This window comes from Paroedura picta, chromosome 4 (genome assembly GCF_049243985.1).
Source record: "Paroedura picta isolate Pp20150507F chromosome 4, Ppicta_v3.0, whole genome shotgun sequence".
In the NCBI taxonomy this organism is placed as follows: Eukaryota; Metazoa; Chordata; class Lepidosauria; order Squamata; family Gekkonidae; genus Paroedura; species Paroedura picta.
Window position 1 is genome coordinate 48,113,100 of NC_135372.1, and position 17,717 is coordinate 48,130,816.

The 17,717-nt window shown below is 38.8% G+C and overlaps 1 protein-coding gene across 8 annotated transcripts in view; it reads right to left on the minus strand.

The window, feature by feature from the left end:
* KCNT2 (potassium sodium-activated channel subfamily T member 2) overlaps nucleotides 1-17,717 on the minus strand; it is a 274,796-nt gene that overhangs the window by 94,942 nt on the left and 162,137 nt on the right. For all 8 annotated transcript variants that reach the window (XM_077332711.1, XM_077332710.1, XM_077332706.1 and 5 more), the window contains exons 11-14: nucleotides 16,966-17,130; nucleotides 15,898-16,034; nucleotides 12,688-12,751; nucleotides 73-181 (exon numbers count right to left, since the gene is read on the minus strand). In XM_077332711.1, the coding sequence (XP_077188826.1) occupies nucleotides 73-181; nucleotides 12,688-12,751; nucleotides 15,898-16,034; nucleotides 16,966-17,130 (475 nt within the window). The remainder of the gene's footprint in view (nucleotides 1-72; nucleotides 182-12,687; nucleotides 12,752-15,897; nucleotides 16,035-16,965; nucleotides 17,131-17,717) is intronic.

The window sequence follows — 17,717 nt, forward strand, 5'->3', positions numbered from 1 at the left end:
TGGTCCCACAAGGCAATTTTTTGAAACTATGGTGTCCTTCAAATATAAATGGCGCCAATATCTCAAGCTTACCTGCAAATTTGATGTGGAACTTATTTTCAGGCTTCAGTATCTGCACATACAGAGGACAATTGGGTGCAAAATCTTTAACTGCCCATGCTCTTAAAATTGTTTGATGATCCTAGAACAAAATAAGGCAGCACCATGTAAGATAGAGTTTTAAATGTCCAAAATGAAAAACAAATTGTGAATATCATCAGGAGGGTTAAACTAGTAAATTCCTTTACAGTGGCATTGTACCAACTTTTTTTAAACTAGAAAAAGGAATAGGCCTTTGTTACTTGTGACTGGAGCATAGGGAACACTATACTTTAAAATAAGAGGAAAGTCCTATAATATTGATGCCAATAATTAATCCACTGTAGCACAAATAGCCGGGAGATGCTAAAAGTCAACAGCCACACAGATTACTTTTTAAGGGTTTTTTTAAGTAGTTAGCCAGACTGGGCTTTGGGAATCTCATGCAGTTAACTTAGAATGTGATCCAAAATACTTACATTCTTCTATCCAAAATAATTCCTCTATTGAACCCAATGAGCTTAGAAGCATGTAACTCTTCTTTGAATGGCACTATAATGGTTCCAAAGCATTTATGGAAACACAGCAACTTGTCCTTACAACTTCCATTGGCCATCTGATAATAATGCTCAGAATGTATAGGTTGTAATTCATATTTTCAATAATTTTAACTATAATAATTGCTCAATATTATTTTCTCCACATAGGGATGAGCATGAACCAAATTTCTCCCTGAAAACGTCCTGGTTTGTTCCCCTCCCCCATACCGAGGTTTAAGGGAGGTACCTCACCAAATATTTCCCGGACCTTTGCCCAGTTCAAATGTTTGGCTGTCAGCCATTTCAGGCTGACAGCAGATGGGTACACCTGCCATTTCAGTGATTGATTTCGCTCCCTTCTACTTGGAGCAGCAGGAAGCAAAATGCACTGGTCTGAACTAGTCAGTTCATTTTGAGCCTTTGGGGTACATTCAGTTGGGTGTTTGGTTCAAAAACACCCTGAACTTCAAACTGAACTAGCATTTTCCAGTTTGTGTCCATCCCTATTGCAGAGTAAAGCAGTCCACCTAGAAAAATCATCACCGAGGATAAATATGAAGCTCACAGTGCACCGTTAGCCATTATGCTGGTTCAAAATATTAAATATTTTATTACAATTACTGATACTATCCTATAGGTACTCATGACAGTCTGATTATTATAGATTGGATCAGACAAACAATGATGCCACTAGAGATGCAATTAGCTAACGATGCAGCATAGTGGTCTATCCAACATTAAAGGCAATAAAAATTTAAATACTCAAAATTAGTAATAACAGGTGAACCAACCCACAGATAATGCAAAATGCACATGGACCATCTCTTAGTAAAAAAATCAATGAAATGGAACCAAACCTACATGCAGAAGGTAGCTTCAAGTCATGGAAGACTGAAAACTTTCCAAGAGAACAAGACAAGGGAAAAATAAAACTAAATCCAAATATGTCCTTACTAAATGCACAAATGTCCGTACAACCTCTTGTACAAGCAGAAACATGAGAACAACCACTGAAATGGCTTATTACACTACCATGTTAACTCTTAGATAAACACCTGTTGAACAGTACAAGTTGTGAATTTCTTTCCACTCACACTTTTTTGATCCCACTCACTAGTATGTTGAGCTAGATTTGCACACAGGCTAAGTAAACTACTGTTTATAGCTCCTCTAAACACAAAATGTACTTAATTTAAACTATGCTATGGAGCATTTTGACACATCCTAGGATCTAAGTTTACTTTTATCCAGTTCTGTTAGAATACAACTGTTCATTGAAATACTATACTAGTACAAATACTATCCTAAATATTTCGGGCTAAATATTTGGGGTTGGGTAGGAGGCATGTTTTTACTTAATTATTGTTTTTTTTTATATGCCGCTTTTCTCTACCCGAAGGAGGCTCAAAGCAGCTTACAGTCGCCTTCCCTGTGGGGTGGGTGAGGCTGAGAGAGCGCTGATATCACTGCCCGATCAGAACAGTTTTATCCATGCCGTGGTGAGCCCAAGGTCACCCATCTGGCTGCACGTGGGGGAGTGCAGAATCAAACCTGGTTTGCCAGATTAGAAGTCCACACTCCTAACCACTACACCAAACTGGCTCTCAGTTATTTGTTTTTATTAATATTTTATTGAGATTTCTATTTTTATGCCGAAAACTGCCCTGAGCCTGTCTATGGAAAGAGTGATATAGAAACCTAATTATAAGTACAATAATTTAAAAATGTCTGATATACATCTATCTATTAAATATAAACTTATAATAGTTTGTGAAACTTGTTCATTAAAACAAATTCCTTTAATTTTTAAATATATACTGACTGTAGACTTATATGATGGGAAATGTCCCATTATGTTATTTATGCATTAAAATGTTACATTTTTGAACTTCTGTTAACTTCTAAGGTTCTCCAAGTCCCATATCTGTTCTTATTTTTCAAATGTATTTTCAAAAGTACAACTGAATGTAATTTCCAAAAGCTAATATGTTAGAGAATTGAATGGGCATGTTTAATCATAATCTAGCCCTGACCTAGACAGCCCAAGCTAGCTAGATTTCAGCAGGGTTCAGCAAGCTAAACAGGGTCATGTCCTGGTTTCTATTTGGATGGGACACCATCAAGGAAGTCCATGTTTGGTATGCAGTGGAAAGCAATGGCAAACCACCACTATTATTCTCTTGCTTTGAAAACCCAACTGAATCACTATAAGTCAATTGTGACTTGACAGCAAAAGAAAAAAACGAGTCATAGAAGTGCTAGTTTGATAAAAAAAAGAATGAAGGAGAACTGAAAAGTAATTTATATTTGTGGTGCTAGCAGACAGGAACATTTTCTATGGTCTAGCATGGAAAAAACCTTAGACAGTGAAGAAAACTGATAAATTTAAATGACAGCATTGTTCATTTATTTAGAAGCAGGATGAACTAATTTAACAGGGAAGGAGAATACCACAATAATCAATCTTCTAAATTTGAGGCTCCTCAAGGAAAAGGCCACACCCTGATTAATGAAAGATATGGCACATGAAGTGAGAGAGCACCATATACATCATGTCAGTTACATATATAAAATTATCTGACCACATTCTTAGACCACAAATCCATCATAATCACTCTATCTACCTGTCATAAAGATCTCTGGGGAAATCATATTCAAGATGTTCACTGATGTTGCTGGATAAATTGTTTGTCTCCATAATTTTATGGGACCCTATCCTAAGTACAAATAGTGACAATCCACAGTTAGCCTAATATCTGTCCTGGGCAAATTCATAGAAACATTTATTAAAAATAGAATTATTAAGCATGCAAAGAAATAAAGCCTGCTAAGGGAAAATCAGCATGACTTCTACAAATGAAAGTTGTGTCTCATCAGCCTTTAGGAGTTAAGGTTAACAACCATGTGGTGATCTGGTAGAGATTACATACTTGGTCTTCTCAACAGTTTTTGGCAAAGACCTGTATACACTTAGCAGCTAAGAAGAATGGTCAGACTGGATGATCTAGCAATAATGTCATGAGAAGTTCATTCTAGGTAAGTACAAGGTCATGCATATTACAGATTTTTTTAAAAATCCTAACTTTAAATATATGGTGATGAGATCTAAATTGCCAGTGACTGAGAAGGAAAGACATACTGGGTGTATAGTAAACATTTCAATGAAAGCGTTGTCCCAGAGTGATAATGTCAAGAAAAGGCAAGCTACATGCGAGGGATTATCAGGGGAAAGAACTGAAAATAAATACTGCATATTCTGACTCCTTCATATAGATCTGTGGTACATCTCATTTAGAAGCTCAAAAAAGACATTTTGAGAAATTAATGTCTCAAAAACACATTTTAAATATGAAGACAGACAAAAGTAACCAAGACAATTAAGCGGATAGGATGATAAAGGGGATAACACCCTTCCTACAAGAAGTGGCTGAAATATCTGTGGCATTTAAGTTCAGAAAAAGACACTTGCAGGAGGACATGATAGAGGTTTATAAATGATGCATGGGATGAGAAACTGGACAGAAATATTTTTTTCTCTTTCTCCCATAATAATAGAACTCGGGGCCACTGATTAAGTTGATAGGCAATACACTTGGGACAGACAAAAGAAAGTACTTATTTACTCAACAAGTAATTAAGTTGTGGTATTTGTTGCTGATAGACTGTATTATAAAACTGACTGAAAGGACTAGAAAGAGACTTTGAGAATAGATCAGTGAATACTAGCTATTACTTTATAACTGAAGGAAACTTCCAGTCCAAAAATGGTAAAGGGTATGCAAATGACTATATATATATATACACACACATATACACACACACAAAATCATCATGGATTAGTTGATTCTCTTAAAATCTTAACACCTGTATCCTGTTTCCTGGTAGTTGTCAGCCACTGTGTACAATAGGATGCTAGCCCAGTGGTCTGAACAAGTAGGGCACCTCATACGTTCTTATGTTTTTAATATGATGAGGCTTGGTGTAGTGGTCAGGAGTGCCGACTTCTAATCTGGCGAGCTGGATTTGATTCCCCACTCCTCCACATGCAGCCAGCTGGCTGACTTTGGGCTCACCACAGCACTGATAAATCTGGTCTGACTGAACTGTGATATCAGGGTTCTCTCAGCCTCACCTCTCATGGTGTCTGTTGTGGGGAGAGGAAAGGGAAGGCGACTGTAAGCCGCTTTCAGACTCCTTCTGGTAGAGAAAAGAAATGAATTAAATTGCTGCAGCTTCCACACTGCCAATGCAATGCTAACAGCATGCCTTAGATGTGAAGGTTCTAGGATGCCTATCATTCTCAGTTTGGAGCAGCAGAAAGATACATTGCTATGTAAGACAGAATCTCAGAATTCCTATTGTAACAGTAGTCTAATACAACAATTATTGTAGGAACCTTGCTTTTAGTGCATTGCCTTCTACCTTGGTAATTCTGCTTTCTGCAGTGTTGATATACCTTGTGTTTAGTTGGTTTTTTGTTCATATTGTTTCTGTTTCCCACTGCATTGTTCATTGAATGTCTTATGATGTCTGATCACATTGCTTTACATTCTGTAATACCTCTTGTGTCTCAACAAAAAACAGCAGACTATAAAATGTTGTTGTGGAAAATCTACTAAATCAACATGCTATCTTCTCAAAACTCAAAACCTTCTTATTCAGCTGGCTCATGGAGGATCACAACAATCATAGAAAAACAATAACAATCTAAATGACCTTCCCACCTCAATCCCCCAAACACCCCCACACCAGCTACAACTCCCCCCTGACTCACCCCCCAACCTTATGCCTGGGGAGATGGTAATAGGGCATACCAGAGGAGGGGCTAGATCTCCCTACTTTTCCTTTCCCTGGTCTCAACCAAAAACCTGGCCAGCTCCTGGAGCTCATTCCACCAGGCTGGATCTTTTGTAACCTGGGCCTCCACAGAAATGGAAGACTCCAAAATCACACCCAAATTCCAGGTGGCATGCAAGATCTTTAATGGCACATTGTCTAAACTATGCAAACACACTTCCTGATCTGCCTCTTTCCTACCAAACCACAGGACCTTGATTTTGTCAGGGTTAAGTTTCAGCCAGCTCTGCTTGGGCCAGACTGTCACTTCTTCCAAACATCTGGTGAATGTCGGGGGGGGGGTTGGGATGGCTGTTCATCACGAGATACAGCTGGGTGCTGATGACAACCCAGCCCAAAATAATTGTAACTGTAATAATTGTAAGCTCTACAAGGGCTGGAACCTACAGCTCTTTCCAAAGGCAGCAGACAGACTTCTGAGAAGGGTACAGAACTGGCAGCATATCATACAGTCTTCAAAGCCTAATTCCCCGTGGAATCTACATAGCCATGAAGAACTGTTGCCAATCTCCAAGTGATCTTCTGGAATTACAACTGATCTCCAGACTACAATTCACTTACTTATTTTAAACATCTATTCCATTACTCCTGGAGAATATGGCTACTTTAGAAGATGGGCTGCAAGGCATTATACCCTACTAATCCCCCCCCCAGTACCCTAGACTCTACTCACTCAAACTCCATCCTCAAATCTGAAGATATTTTTTTAATCTCCAAGTTGGCAACCATACCTAATGAGCCCATGCATCAGTAACAATCATCTGACCAACTTCTCCTTACCAGCCACTCTCATACAAAAGGGTACTGCCCATTTGTTATCTTTTAAGATAGCTGATTCTGGATTTTAGAATGGGTTTCTGATATAAGTATTCATAGAATCCTTTCTTTCCATATTTTCCTAAAAGGTGTATGTTTTATTCAGAAGAGCTTTTAACAAGGCCTAGATTATGACCCATTATGCACGGGGTTTTTAGCGCACATTCGGGGTGGAATGGAGGCGACTAAAATCACGGATAACGCACGGAGCCGGCTGCAACCGGCTGCAGCTTCGGTGCATGCCACCGAAAAAGCCGCATCAGTGAAACGCGGAAGAAAGCGCAGCTTCCGGGTGACCGGGGCGCAACCAGAAGCGGCGCCCGGATCGCCGCGTGCATAATCGGTTACTCTGGGTTTTGCCGCCGTCGCACCCCGCCCCGTGCATAACCGATGTGTGTCGCGTCTTCCCCCTCCGCGTTTTCCATGTGACTTGAAATTGCCGTTTCGGCGGCCGTGCATAATGGGCCTATGAGTTGCCTATTAATTCTTATTGATTTTTATCTGTTAATTTCTATCTCAGGCAATCTTATATTGGCCTGCTGGGAGAATTCTGATATATTTTATTTAGTTTTTATATTGTTTACATTGAGAAAAGAGAAACAGTCTAGAAATATTTAAACAAATCATCACAAATCATCATCACAAATCATCACTTATCTGCAGAGGCACTGTCTAGAACAGCCATTCTCAATCTTTTTTTTGGCCATGGCCCTTTTCAAAGCCCCCCTTGGGTTCCAGACCCCCCTGAAGTAGGCTAGCCATCTGCACCATGAACTAGGCTAAAAAAGGCCTAAGCTAAGGATGAACTAACTATACTTGATGTACCTTCTTATATATGGATGAGACAGATTTCGAGAACATTCAGCTAAGAGAAGCATGTATGTTCATTTTTTTCTTGAATGCATTAATTCAAGTACACAAAGAAGCAGATCATATGATTTCTTTTTCTTTCCCTTAACAAAAATCAAACCAAAACTGCACCAATGGGAAATCTAGGACATCCAGGAGAAAGTAAATAGCCTATGTGGCATAGTTATGTTTCCCATTTACACTCAGGTTCACAGTGTGACAGTGCTCTTGGCATTAAGCTGGATGGCCCAGAGATGGGGACATCCAAGAACATTTTTCATGAGTTGTATCTTCTCCTAGCCATACTGATTCATGCCTCAGTCCACCATCTACCATGCTCATTCCCTATTGGTATTTTAGGCTCCGTATTGTGTTGTGGAGATTTTGGAGATGTTTTGATCATTATAAATCTGCAATCCCACTATTGTTATTGCTGAAGTGGCTCCAATTACTTTTCCCCCTTCCTTTTATTTAATTTGGAGTTGCTGATTTAAATTGATTGATTAAATTGCCATTGTAATGGCATTTTGTTTGTTGTAGTCTAATCAAGAGGAAAACAGTACATGGTTTTAATAAACAGAAAATAATATTGTCTAACTGGGAAGCAGAGCGAAACACTGTTCCTAATAAGTACAAGAAAGTTGTATTCAGAGCCTATTTTTCAACAAGAAAAATGAAATTAAATAAATAAAACCAATCAGGCAGTGTTTTTGTCCCTTCCACTAGTTTCTTCATATTCAGTCATTCACATTCTCCACAGCATTTTTTCTGAAGGTTATGAATATAATTTGCACATTTATATTGATGTGATTTCCACCCACTCCCTAAAATCAGCTGTGAATATTAACAGTTTGAATGAATCCCATTCAACATTTATGTTTAAAATGTGTCATGTCTATTTTAAAGATGAAATTCTTCTTTCAGGAGAATTAGCCATTCAGAATTAAAGTGCTAGTAATATTTGAGAATATGTATTGTTTGTTTTGGCAATGAGCCTCTTGTGGCGCAGAGTGGTAAGGCAGCCGTCTGAAAGCTTTGCCCATGAGGCTGTTCAATCCCAGCAGCCGGCTCAAGGTTGACTCAGCCTTCCATCCTTCCGAGGTCGGTAAAATGAGTACCCAGCTTGCTGGGGGGTAAACAGTAAGGACCGGGGAAGGCACTGGCAAACCACCCCGTATTGAGTCTGCCATGAAAACGCTAGAGGGCGCCACCCCAAGGGTCAGACATGACTCGGTGCTTGCACAGGGGATACCTTTACCTTTATTGTTTGTTTATCTGAGGTCCTCATTCTCCCTGTGCAACCATCTGCCATCATTCACACACAATCTTAGTTTATGATACTATCAGGGCTATGAGTTGGAAGCAAATTTCTTGGATCCCATGTAGCCTCGGCCCCTCTATATTACCTAAGATAACTGAAGATACATTTGTCTGACCTATCCCCTTTGAATTTCATGACTGTGTTAAACAGGAAGCCTATTACTTACTAGTCACTTGGCATTCAGGGTTATTAGTAAATCTATGTAATAAATTTAGTATGCTAATATTATATGTACTGAAATACTTCATGTCAGGAGTCCCCAATATGGCCCCACAGTACTCCCCAACACCTTCCTTGGTGCCTGATTAGTGTTTTTAGGAAGTAGCTTTCTAATTTTAAAAATTCACTTTGGCCCGACTTTTAATTGTACAGTGGAGATCTGACTGGCTGTGCAGATTTTTTAAAAGCTGCTTTGGCAACAGCAACGCAAAAGTATCTTCACTGCATGGCTGTGTGTAAGCAAGAAAAATATTTACAGACAATATGTTCATTTTTAAGAGGAATCCTGTTAAACACATTTTCTGCCTGAAATGTTGAAGAGCTATTGTTAGTTACGCATGACCTCACTCCCTGACGTTTTGTAGTTGACTCCAACTGTCATGATTATCTCCACATTTCCTGGCGGTCATTCGGAAGTTGTGTCCACCATCTGGTGTCAAAAATCCAAAGATGCCCACAGATTCAAAAAGGAAAGGGTCTCCTGCTCTGTTTTCTCTATAGAAACCTTTTGTGGTGGATGCAGAAGTCTTCATTTTGTCTTAAGTACCTATGTTATCCTACCTATGTTCTCTATAGACAACTTTTATGGTGGTCTATGTTTTGCCTCAAGTACCTCTCTACAGTCCTAGTTGATGTTACGGATGGCTTCCTGACTTTACTTTTTTTAACATGTGCCCTGAAAACCCAACGGAATCACCATAAGTCAGTTGCAATATACTGTATTTTCATCCAACTGATCATTCTTAGGTCTCTTTTTTCCTCCCACTTGCCCTACTAGGGCAAATCTGCATGCAATAGCTCTTGATAGGTCTACAGGACATACATAACCGCATTTACACAAGTATTTTTCTAGGGTTTTCTGCAGTGACCATGAAAAGTGAAGACACACACACACACATATATATATCAGCACATGCATCTTTAAAAATGCATGCATAGATAGCTGGATCTTGATTGATTCAGCAATACATATGTAATCAGTGACAAACTGCCTACAGGTTTTCCAGTATTGTTGTTGCTCTCACAATTGTACTATCAAAGCATTCCCAAGGCTAACATTTTCAAACACTGATGACCTTATTTGATTGCAAAGCAGACATGGTTTTTTCAAGTTAGCTGAGCTATCGCAATTCCACAGAGCGTGCAAAACGGAGCATTTTGTTGAGGTTGACCAAATCAACAATGCCTGCTGGGCCTCCCAGAAACTCCTCCCCATGAATGGAACCCCAAATCAACCAACCTACAGGACCATAGTTTACAGGTGACATTATCATGGTTAGTATTGAAGCTGTTCTATGAAAAATTTATTGAACCAATATTGAAATCACAGTTACTATTGTATTTACTTGAGTTATTGAATTATATTATATTTATACCTATGTTCTATGTAAACCATCCTGAGCTGCAAGGGAGGGCAGTATTTAAATATAATAAATAAATTAAGAAAATAAAGTTTCTTCCAGAACTAATTTTTCACCCTTACCAGATTGTAACATGTAAGTAAATACATGGTTCAATTCCACATTCTATTTTGGCTGGTGGACAAGAGGACCAGGATGTTTTATTCTCCTCTTGCACTTCAGACACTCACATTAACATTCAGCATTGTTTCTGAGGCTCCCCAGAAATTTGGGAGTAGCTTTGGCAGGAGGAGTGAAAGTGGGAGGTTAGAAGTTTATTTTCCATCAGAGCTTCACTCTGCTCCAGTCCAGTTTGAGCTCATAGGATCAAAGATTTCAAGATCTTCTGAATACTTCTGAACTTGGTTGAGGCCAGGGGTGGTTGACCATATTTAGAACTGGGGGGTCCCACCCTATCTGAGCATCCCAGGATTTTTAATTAAGATAATAAATAATACTGGTTTGGCTGGGAGAGTTGGGTTGGGGAGATTATTATTACCGTCATTTTATGTTTGTAGGATATGGTGTTTATGCTGCTGCTAAATGGGATTTTATGGGATGTATTGTTTTATGATTTTATTCTGTAAGCTGCCTTGAGGCGACATTGTTGTGAGAGGTAGGATATAAATTAAAACAAATAAACTATGATATTTGTCAGTGTCATTACAAGTCTTTGCTGTTCTCTGGTACAATAAAAGAAGTTACATCATAGCTACATCCACAGTACTTATTACACAGATCACAAACCACCCTGAGCCTTAGGGGAGGGCAGTAAACAAATATTTGTTCATATTCACTACTACCCTCAACCAAAAAGGTCACAGTTACTTCCATCCCTGGCTTGAGGCCTGCATGGCCCTCAGAATGTTCCAGTTAACAGCAGCTATAATTCTGAAAAGCTTAGCCTCACTCATGTGCCTTCAGATACATCATCACCACCCTAGCACAAGCGTTGCCTCAAGGACTGAGGCAGGACACTGTAAAGAGTCCTGGATAGTTAATACAAATGGACCAAACAGTTAGGAGTAAAGGACATAGCACATCTCAATGCAATGGCAGAAGATATTGGGTAACTTAACACTGTTGTTCATTACCAGTGCTATGGTATCTATAGGTAACAGATTTTTAAAGTAGGTGTTTTATGCTCTTGTAAGAAGGCTTTATAACATGATGGTTTTTATAAAACCCTGGCCTTCCATTTTAATGTTCTTGACTCGTGTGTAGGATCAGCAAAAAGAAAAACATAATGGTAAAAGATGCCATTCCTGACTATTTTAGTATAACTTATTTAAAACAAAGCTAACCAATTTTTCTAATAAAAGCAATAGTTATGGTTGGAATTGCTCAAAAGCGATCAATTCAGCTAAAGGTCCATTGTCTAGGTACAGGTACACAAGAGTCACATATGGCACATACAACATCGTAAAAAAGGGGAAGCGTTGGTATAAGCAGTGCCGCCACGACAAGGCCCTTCCCCATAGGCACTGGTTATAGGGGAGAAAAAAAGGTTAAAACTCTATACTAAATAGGGCCCCAATAGGATGCTACCAGTGGCTTATTATGCACGGCCGCTGAAACGGCGGCATGGAGAACGCGGAGGAGGAAGAAGCCAAGCAAACCGCTTACCCACAGGATGGAATGCAACGGCGGCAAAATCCAGAGTATCCAATTATGCATGCGGCTACTCTGGAGCTGCTTCTGGTTGCGCCCTGGTCCCGGGAAGCTCCACTTTCTTCCGCATCTCACTAACGCAGCTTTTTGGGCAGCATATGTTGACTCTACGCCCGGTTGCCGCCTGCAGCATGCATAATTGGTGATTTTAGCCACCGCCATTCCACCCCGAATGCGGACCTTCCACTCCGTGCATAATGGGCCAGTGGGAAGCCATTTTCCTATGGTCTGGTTGATGCCATACGGAAAACACAATAAACTCCTCAGACAACATTTATATCATGGTTTCTTTTTTTGTACGCATTGCCAGCCTCTAGAAAGACTGTCATTGGTGTTAACATGATTCTGGTAGTTTCTCCATCCAGCATTTACGGGACCACATTACAAAGAAGAAATGCCCAAATTGCTGTGGGGAATGCACAGATCTGACTTTTGAGTTAGGCAGGACTAATGTGAATGTTCTACGCTCTTGTTCTAATGGGAATTAAGAATCCTCAGCAGCATGCTGAAGATCCTTGGCAGACAACTCAACGTTGAAGACATTTTCAATGGCAAAAAACCTTTGAGAAACCTGACTTGGAAGAAGCAATGGCAACTGTGGTGATCTTCAATGGACCTGTATGTACTACAATAGGCTTATATGAACTTCCTCAGAGTCTTTTAGAATAACTGCTCTTTATGAATAAGAACATTTCAAAGATTGCTTTTGGCAATTCTGTAAAGCTTAGCAGTATATGAAGGAATTGCTTTGTAAATGGGCCACAACTATTTTGCAACAGCTTGCTTGTAAAGCTCCATTAACAAAGCTGTGGTTTTTCTAATCCCCTTTTCTCAACTATTCTGCAGTTGCAATAATTCCCATTATTTCTGACATTACCCATAAGAATTCTCAAACACACATTACACGCAAGAAGCAAATTGCAAAAAAAGAACTTACAGCTGCTGTCCTGTCCACTTCACAGCGGCTACTTAAAATGAAACAGGCCTCAGCATCATCCATCCTAAAATCATACGGAAATTATTATCAAAGGTTTCATATTTCCTATATCATCTCTGAGGATGGTCTACGTTTTTGCTCTAAGACAAGGGATAATGCCAACTTCAGTCATCATCTTTTTAAAAAATAATAATTTTATTTTTCATGTTTTTCAATTCATATAAACAACCCATATCAAATGAGCTGTGATCAAGAAAATCATGAGATACCCATGTTGATACAACAGTGTATAACAAAACATATTAGGAAAGAACTGAAAAATATGACACCAGAAGCTTAAAAAGAAAAAATATATATTAATATTTCTAGGTAAATATATACTGTGTGATTTCCCCCTACTGTGTTTAGGATCGCCCACATCCAAGTGAGGCCTAGAATTCTCCTAGAATTACAATAGATTTACATTCACTGGAGAAAATGACAGCTTCAGAGGGCACTCTATGGTATACCATGGATTCTTTTCTTCTTCTTTTTTAAAGAAACATGATTGTGACAAGCTTGCCATGAAAATTGACCTTGCTGACTTCAAGAATGTTTGATGATGTGACCATAGTGGCAATTTACTCAGTAATTCTCCCTGGTTATCATTTCTTTTGCAGATGCTCTCTCCCACAATGTGGCCAGAATAATGTCCATCATATTACTACGCAAAGCACATTCACAGCACCTTCGTTGTGATCCCATTTTCTTTCTGAATTTTACTGGCTCTCTTTGCTAGCTCTGCCCTCTTTGTATTCATCTCTATGAGGCTATGGAAACAGCCAAAATCATTTCCATAAAAGAAAAGGACCTCCATGCAGCTGTTTTTTTAACAAAAGCTTTTTAATAATGAACTACACAGCCAACAGTTTTTATAAGCAACCACAGAATGTTTTTCAATGTGGAATATGTATGCAGAGCAGAATAATGAGCAACATAAAATAGTCTGTTCAGTTGTCTCCTGTAGCCAATCATACCTAGCATTTCCTTTAGTGGAAGGATTTAGTTAGTTATCTTTTACTATATCCTCATTATGAAAAGACAAACCGCTGCTTAGTAACAAATTTATTGGGCTATATTTCTCATAATGCGGTCTATTAAGCTCTCACCATGCTGTTTCATGTAGAATGTGATGCAAAAAAACCCTCCTGTGAAGGGTACATTCAACTACATGTTTTGTAAAGGGGGGGAATATATTTCTATAGTTTCTGCACTTTGGGTTATTATGGAATAAATTCCTATCATTATGTTTAAGGATAACTTTTTGATTTGAGTACACCATTTAATTTGTTGGGGAGGGGATCTTTTCAGTAAGGCCAGCATGGCAGCTAATCTCTGCACCTTTTCAACCCTTATTTTTTCAGCAATGTTTCTATCCCAACATTGTATTTTTCTATATATTCCCTTCCAAATGCACGGAAGGGTAATAGTTTTCCATAGAGTTCTGTCTGTTGAAGACTGCACACCCAAATGTCCAGAAGAAATGGAAGCTTATCCTGTAATTACTCATTATTATAAAGGAAACATTAGAGTTTGGGCATCTCACTCAACCCCCTTAATTATCAGTTTTGAGACCTATAAGCTCTTGTTAGGATCTGTAGAAATCCTGGGTTTCATTACGATTTTTGCTTTCTGAATTTCAGAGATAAATTGGGCCTCTTTTGGTTATTTTTAAACATTTTTAACATTCCAAACAAGTTGCTAATCTAATCTAATGATTTATAACACATTATTTGAAAGAAAAACACCCCCATTTATAATATACTTTTAATTTTTCAGTAATATTTATATCTGCAAATAACACCCCTTGGTACCACTTTGACTTCAGGAGTCCCTTCTTTACCCCACTTTGCAGTAATTTCCACGAGAATCAAGCTCCTATTGTGCTTTTAAAAGAAGTTACTGAGGCAACTCACTCTACAAAATGGCAGTATGTCAACAGCAGACAATATCTCGAGTATGGCACTAGGGCTAATTGCATAACTTTAAGATGATAACTCTTCACAATGCCAGCTTTGAAATTCTCTACATGATCAAGGTGTAAGTTCAAAGCTGATGTTAGTGAAAAACAGAAAAACAAAAACCTAAAGAGCAATTTCCCCTAAGAATTGGTATCTTTAGACAGGGAACTGGAGTAACGCTTGGGGAAGAGCATCAAATATCATTAAGCAAGGGTTTAGAAGAGCTGGTTTCTCCCTGCCCCCACCCCATAGTAGGACTTTCAAATTCATTAACAGGTCAAATTCATTAACCTATATCTTAGGAAATAACACATTGGTAGCTCACAGATTAATTCTTATATTACAGCAGCATCACAGTTAATTGTCGCTCCCCTCCTTTGCTTCTTGTCCTCCTTTGGCCAGATTAAATAATAGCTATATGGAGGAAGAATTTCTGGCCAAGTATTTCATCCTAGACGGTAAGGAGGGTTTTGAAACTGGAACACTAAATCCCTCTGAACTGAACAAGGTTATTTTCTGTGACTGAATGGGAACAAATCACAAATTGTTGTTATTTTTATCAGACTCTTCAGAAAAACTAGCATCATCCATCCTGTTGTAAGTAATACTATGGCATTTCAGTCTCTATTGGCTCACTTTACATATTAAAGTTTTAGTTAACTGTGAATATGACAAATATGGCTTCACAAGGACGGGTATGCTCATCAGGGAGCTATAGACTACCTGAAGCTCACTGTAGATTATACATTTAGTGACAAATCCAGGCTTGCCCCCATGTGATATATAAAATGGTCCTGTATGTACCACTCCCTAAAACCATGATACTAAGAAGAAGAGTTGGTTTTTATACATAACTTTTAACTACCTGAAGGAGTTTCAAAGCGGCTTACAATCACCTTCCCTTAATCCAAGTAGAAGTCGGTAATAGTTACATACAAAAGTCAATAAATTAACAAAATTAGAAACTGACTTGCTTACATATAGGATTCAAAACAATGCGTATTAGCAAGAAAATAGTGACTCACAATAGTCTTAAACAGATCTGCAATCTTCTACATTCATTAAAATTAGAATGTCATAGGATTTTGAACAATTTTTGCCTCTCTCTTAAGCATTTAGGTCCTGTTTCTGAAGACCAAAATTGCAAAATTCAAATTCCAGGGAAGTGATGGGGTGGAAAAAAATAAATATGTGATATTTTTATACCTACTTAGCTCTAAGGAGGTCCTGATCTTTCAGTGCTGAACCCTGTAGATAGATAACTCTTTGAGACCACATTGGAATTTGTAACACCCTTCGAACCTGAGCATCCATCTCAGTGGGACATAAGATAACCACATAGTAATCCTGTAAAAAATGTGAGGGAGAAGGAATGGGAGAGAGGAGAACACAGCAAATATTATTTTAGGATTGCTGTTGCTTGACCAGTAGAAGTCAGGATTAAGTCATCTTGTTGGAAAGGTGAGAATCTGAGACCCATTATGCACGGGGGGTTTAGCGCACATTCGGGGTGGAATGGCGGCGACTAAAATCACCGATAACACATGGTGCCGGCTGCAACTGGCTGCAGCTTCTGTGCATGCTGCCAAAAAAGCGGCGTTCGCGAAACGCGGAAGAAAGCGCAGGTTCCGGGTGACCGGGGCGCAACCAGAAGCGGCGCCCGGATCGCCGCGTGCATAATTGGTTACTCTGGGTTTTGCTGCCATCGAGCCCCGCCCCGTGCATAACCGGTATGCGTCGCGTCTTCTCCCTCTGCGTTTTCCATGTGACCCAAAATCGCCGTTTCGGCGGCCATGCATAATGGGCCTGAGAGAGTGATAACACAGTTTAACTCTAGTTCTGCAAAGAATAACATAAAAGACTCCACGCTATTTACTTCTGCCAAAAGCTTTGCAGCATGCTGTGATGAGTTCAACTCACTTCATCCAGCAAAGCCAGTTTTATGTATTTTAGAAACAATCTATGGTTCTGGGACAGAAAATGCACATTTACAGATTGCCCCAGATATTATCAGTGCTCACAGGAGGTATCAAGAGGAACACTCAACGAGTACCAGCAATCTTAACAGTAGCAAGCTAACAGGTTTAAAATATATCTATAATAATTAATATTTCTACAAATGGTTTTCTGTTCAATTACTTTATAGGTAAAGTTGCCTGTCTGCTGAAGTTGGCCAAGATGAACATCTTATTTCAGTCATGCCTGAACTAGGAGAGATTAAACATTTCAGAAGAGTGCAAGAGATTTCCGCCTGAACTGATATTCTAGTTTGATTTACTTGGAGCCTAGGGTGAGCGTAGAATTCATTTAGGAAATCCATGAGCAGGTCAATCTTCAGAGAACTCACGCACAGCACGACATGCTTTTCGGTCTGAGCTCTGTGTCGGCTATAATTTCCACCTGATTTTTGCCTTTCCATCCACAAATAAGCCAGCTGCTCAAACTGCAAGAAATGGAAAGAAAGGAATGATACAGAAATATATGCCCCAGAATCTAAGGTCCATGCAAAGCAACATGACTTGCCCACAAAATCTATCTGGATTTCTTGTGTTTCAATATCAAATGCTTTCTTAAATTAATTATCTGTTTAAAGGGCTATCTGCTCACAGCAAACACCACAGCTAATAGAGTAGTAAGGAAATCTACTGGACCACTCTAGAAATTCTAATTATTTTAAAATAAGAGTTACTGTTTTGATTAATTACTTCTCCAAGCAGTGATCAAACCAATGTAAAAGCCGTATATGGAATTACAAGCTAACATCTAACAGCAGTAATCAAAATACCAATATCAAATCCCATTTAATGAAATGTGCTAAAATTCCAGCATGTGTACTTAAAAAAAAATAACTGAATCAGTCCTGGGACAAAGAAGAAACATGGGAACAGTAATTATAATTGTCCCTGTATATTTACTTGAAAGTTTGTTCTAGGTCTGGACTTATGTACAGGCTAAATACGTTATATCTTAGGGTCTAAATTCAAAAGTAATTATTCTAGATTATAGGACACTAAATTTAAAACAACCCCC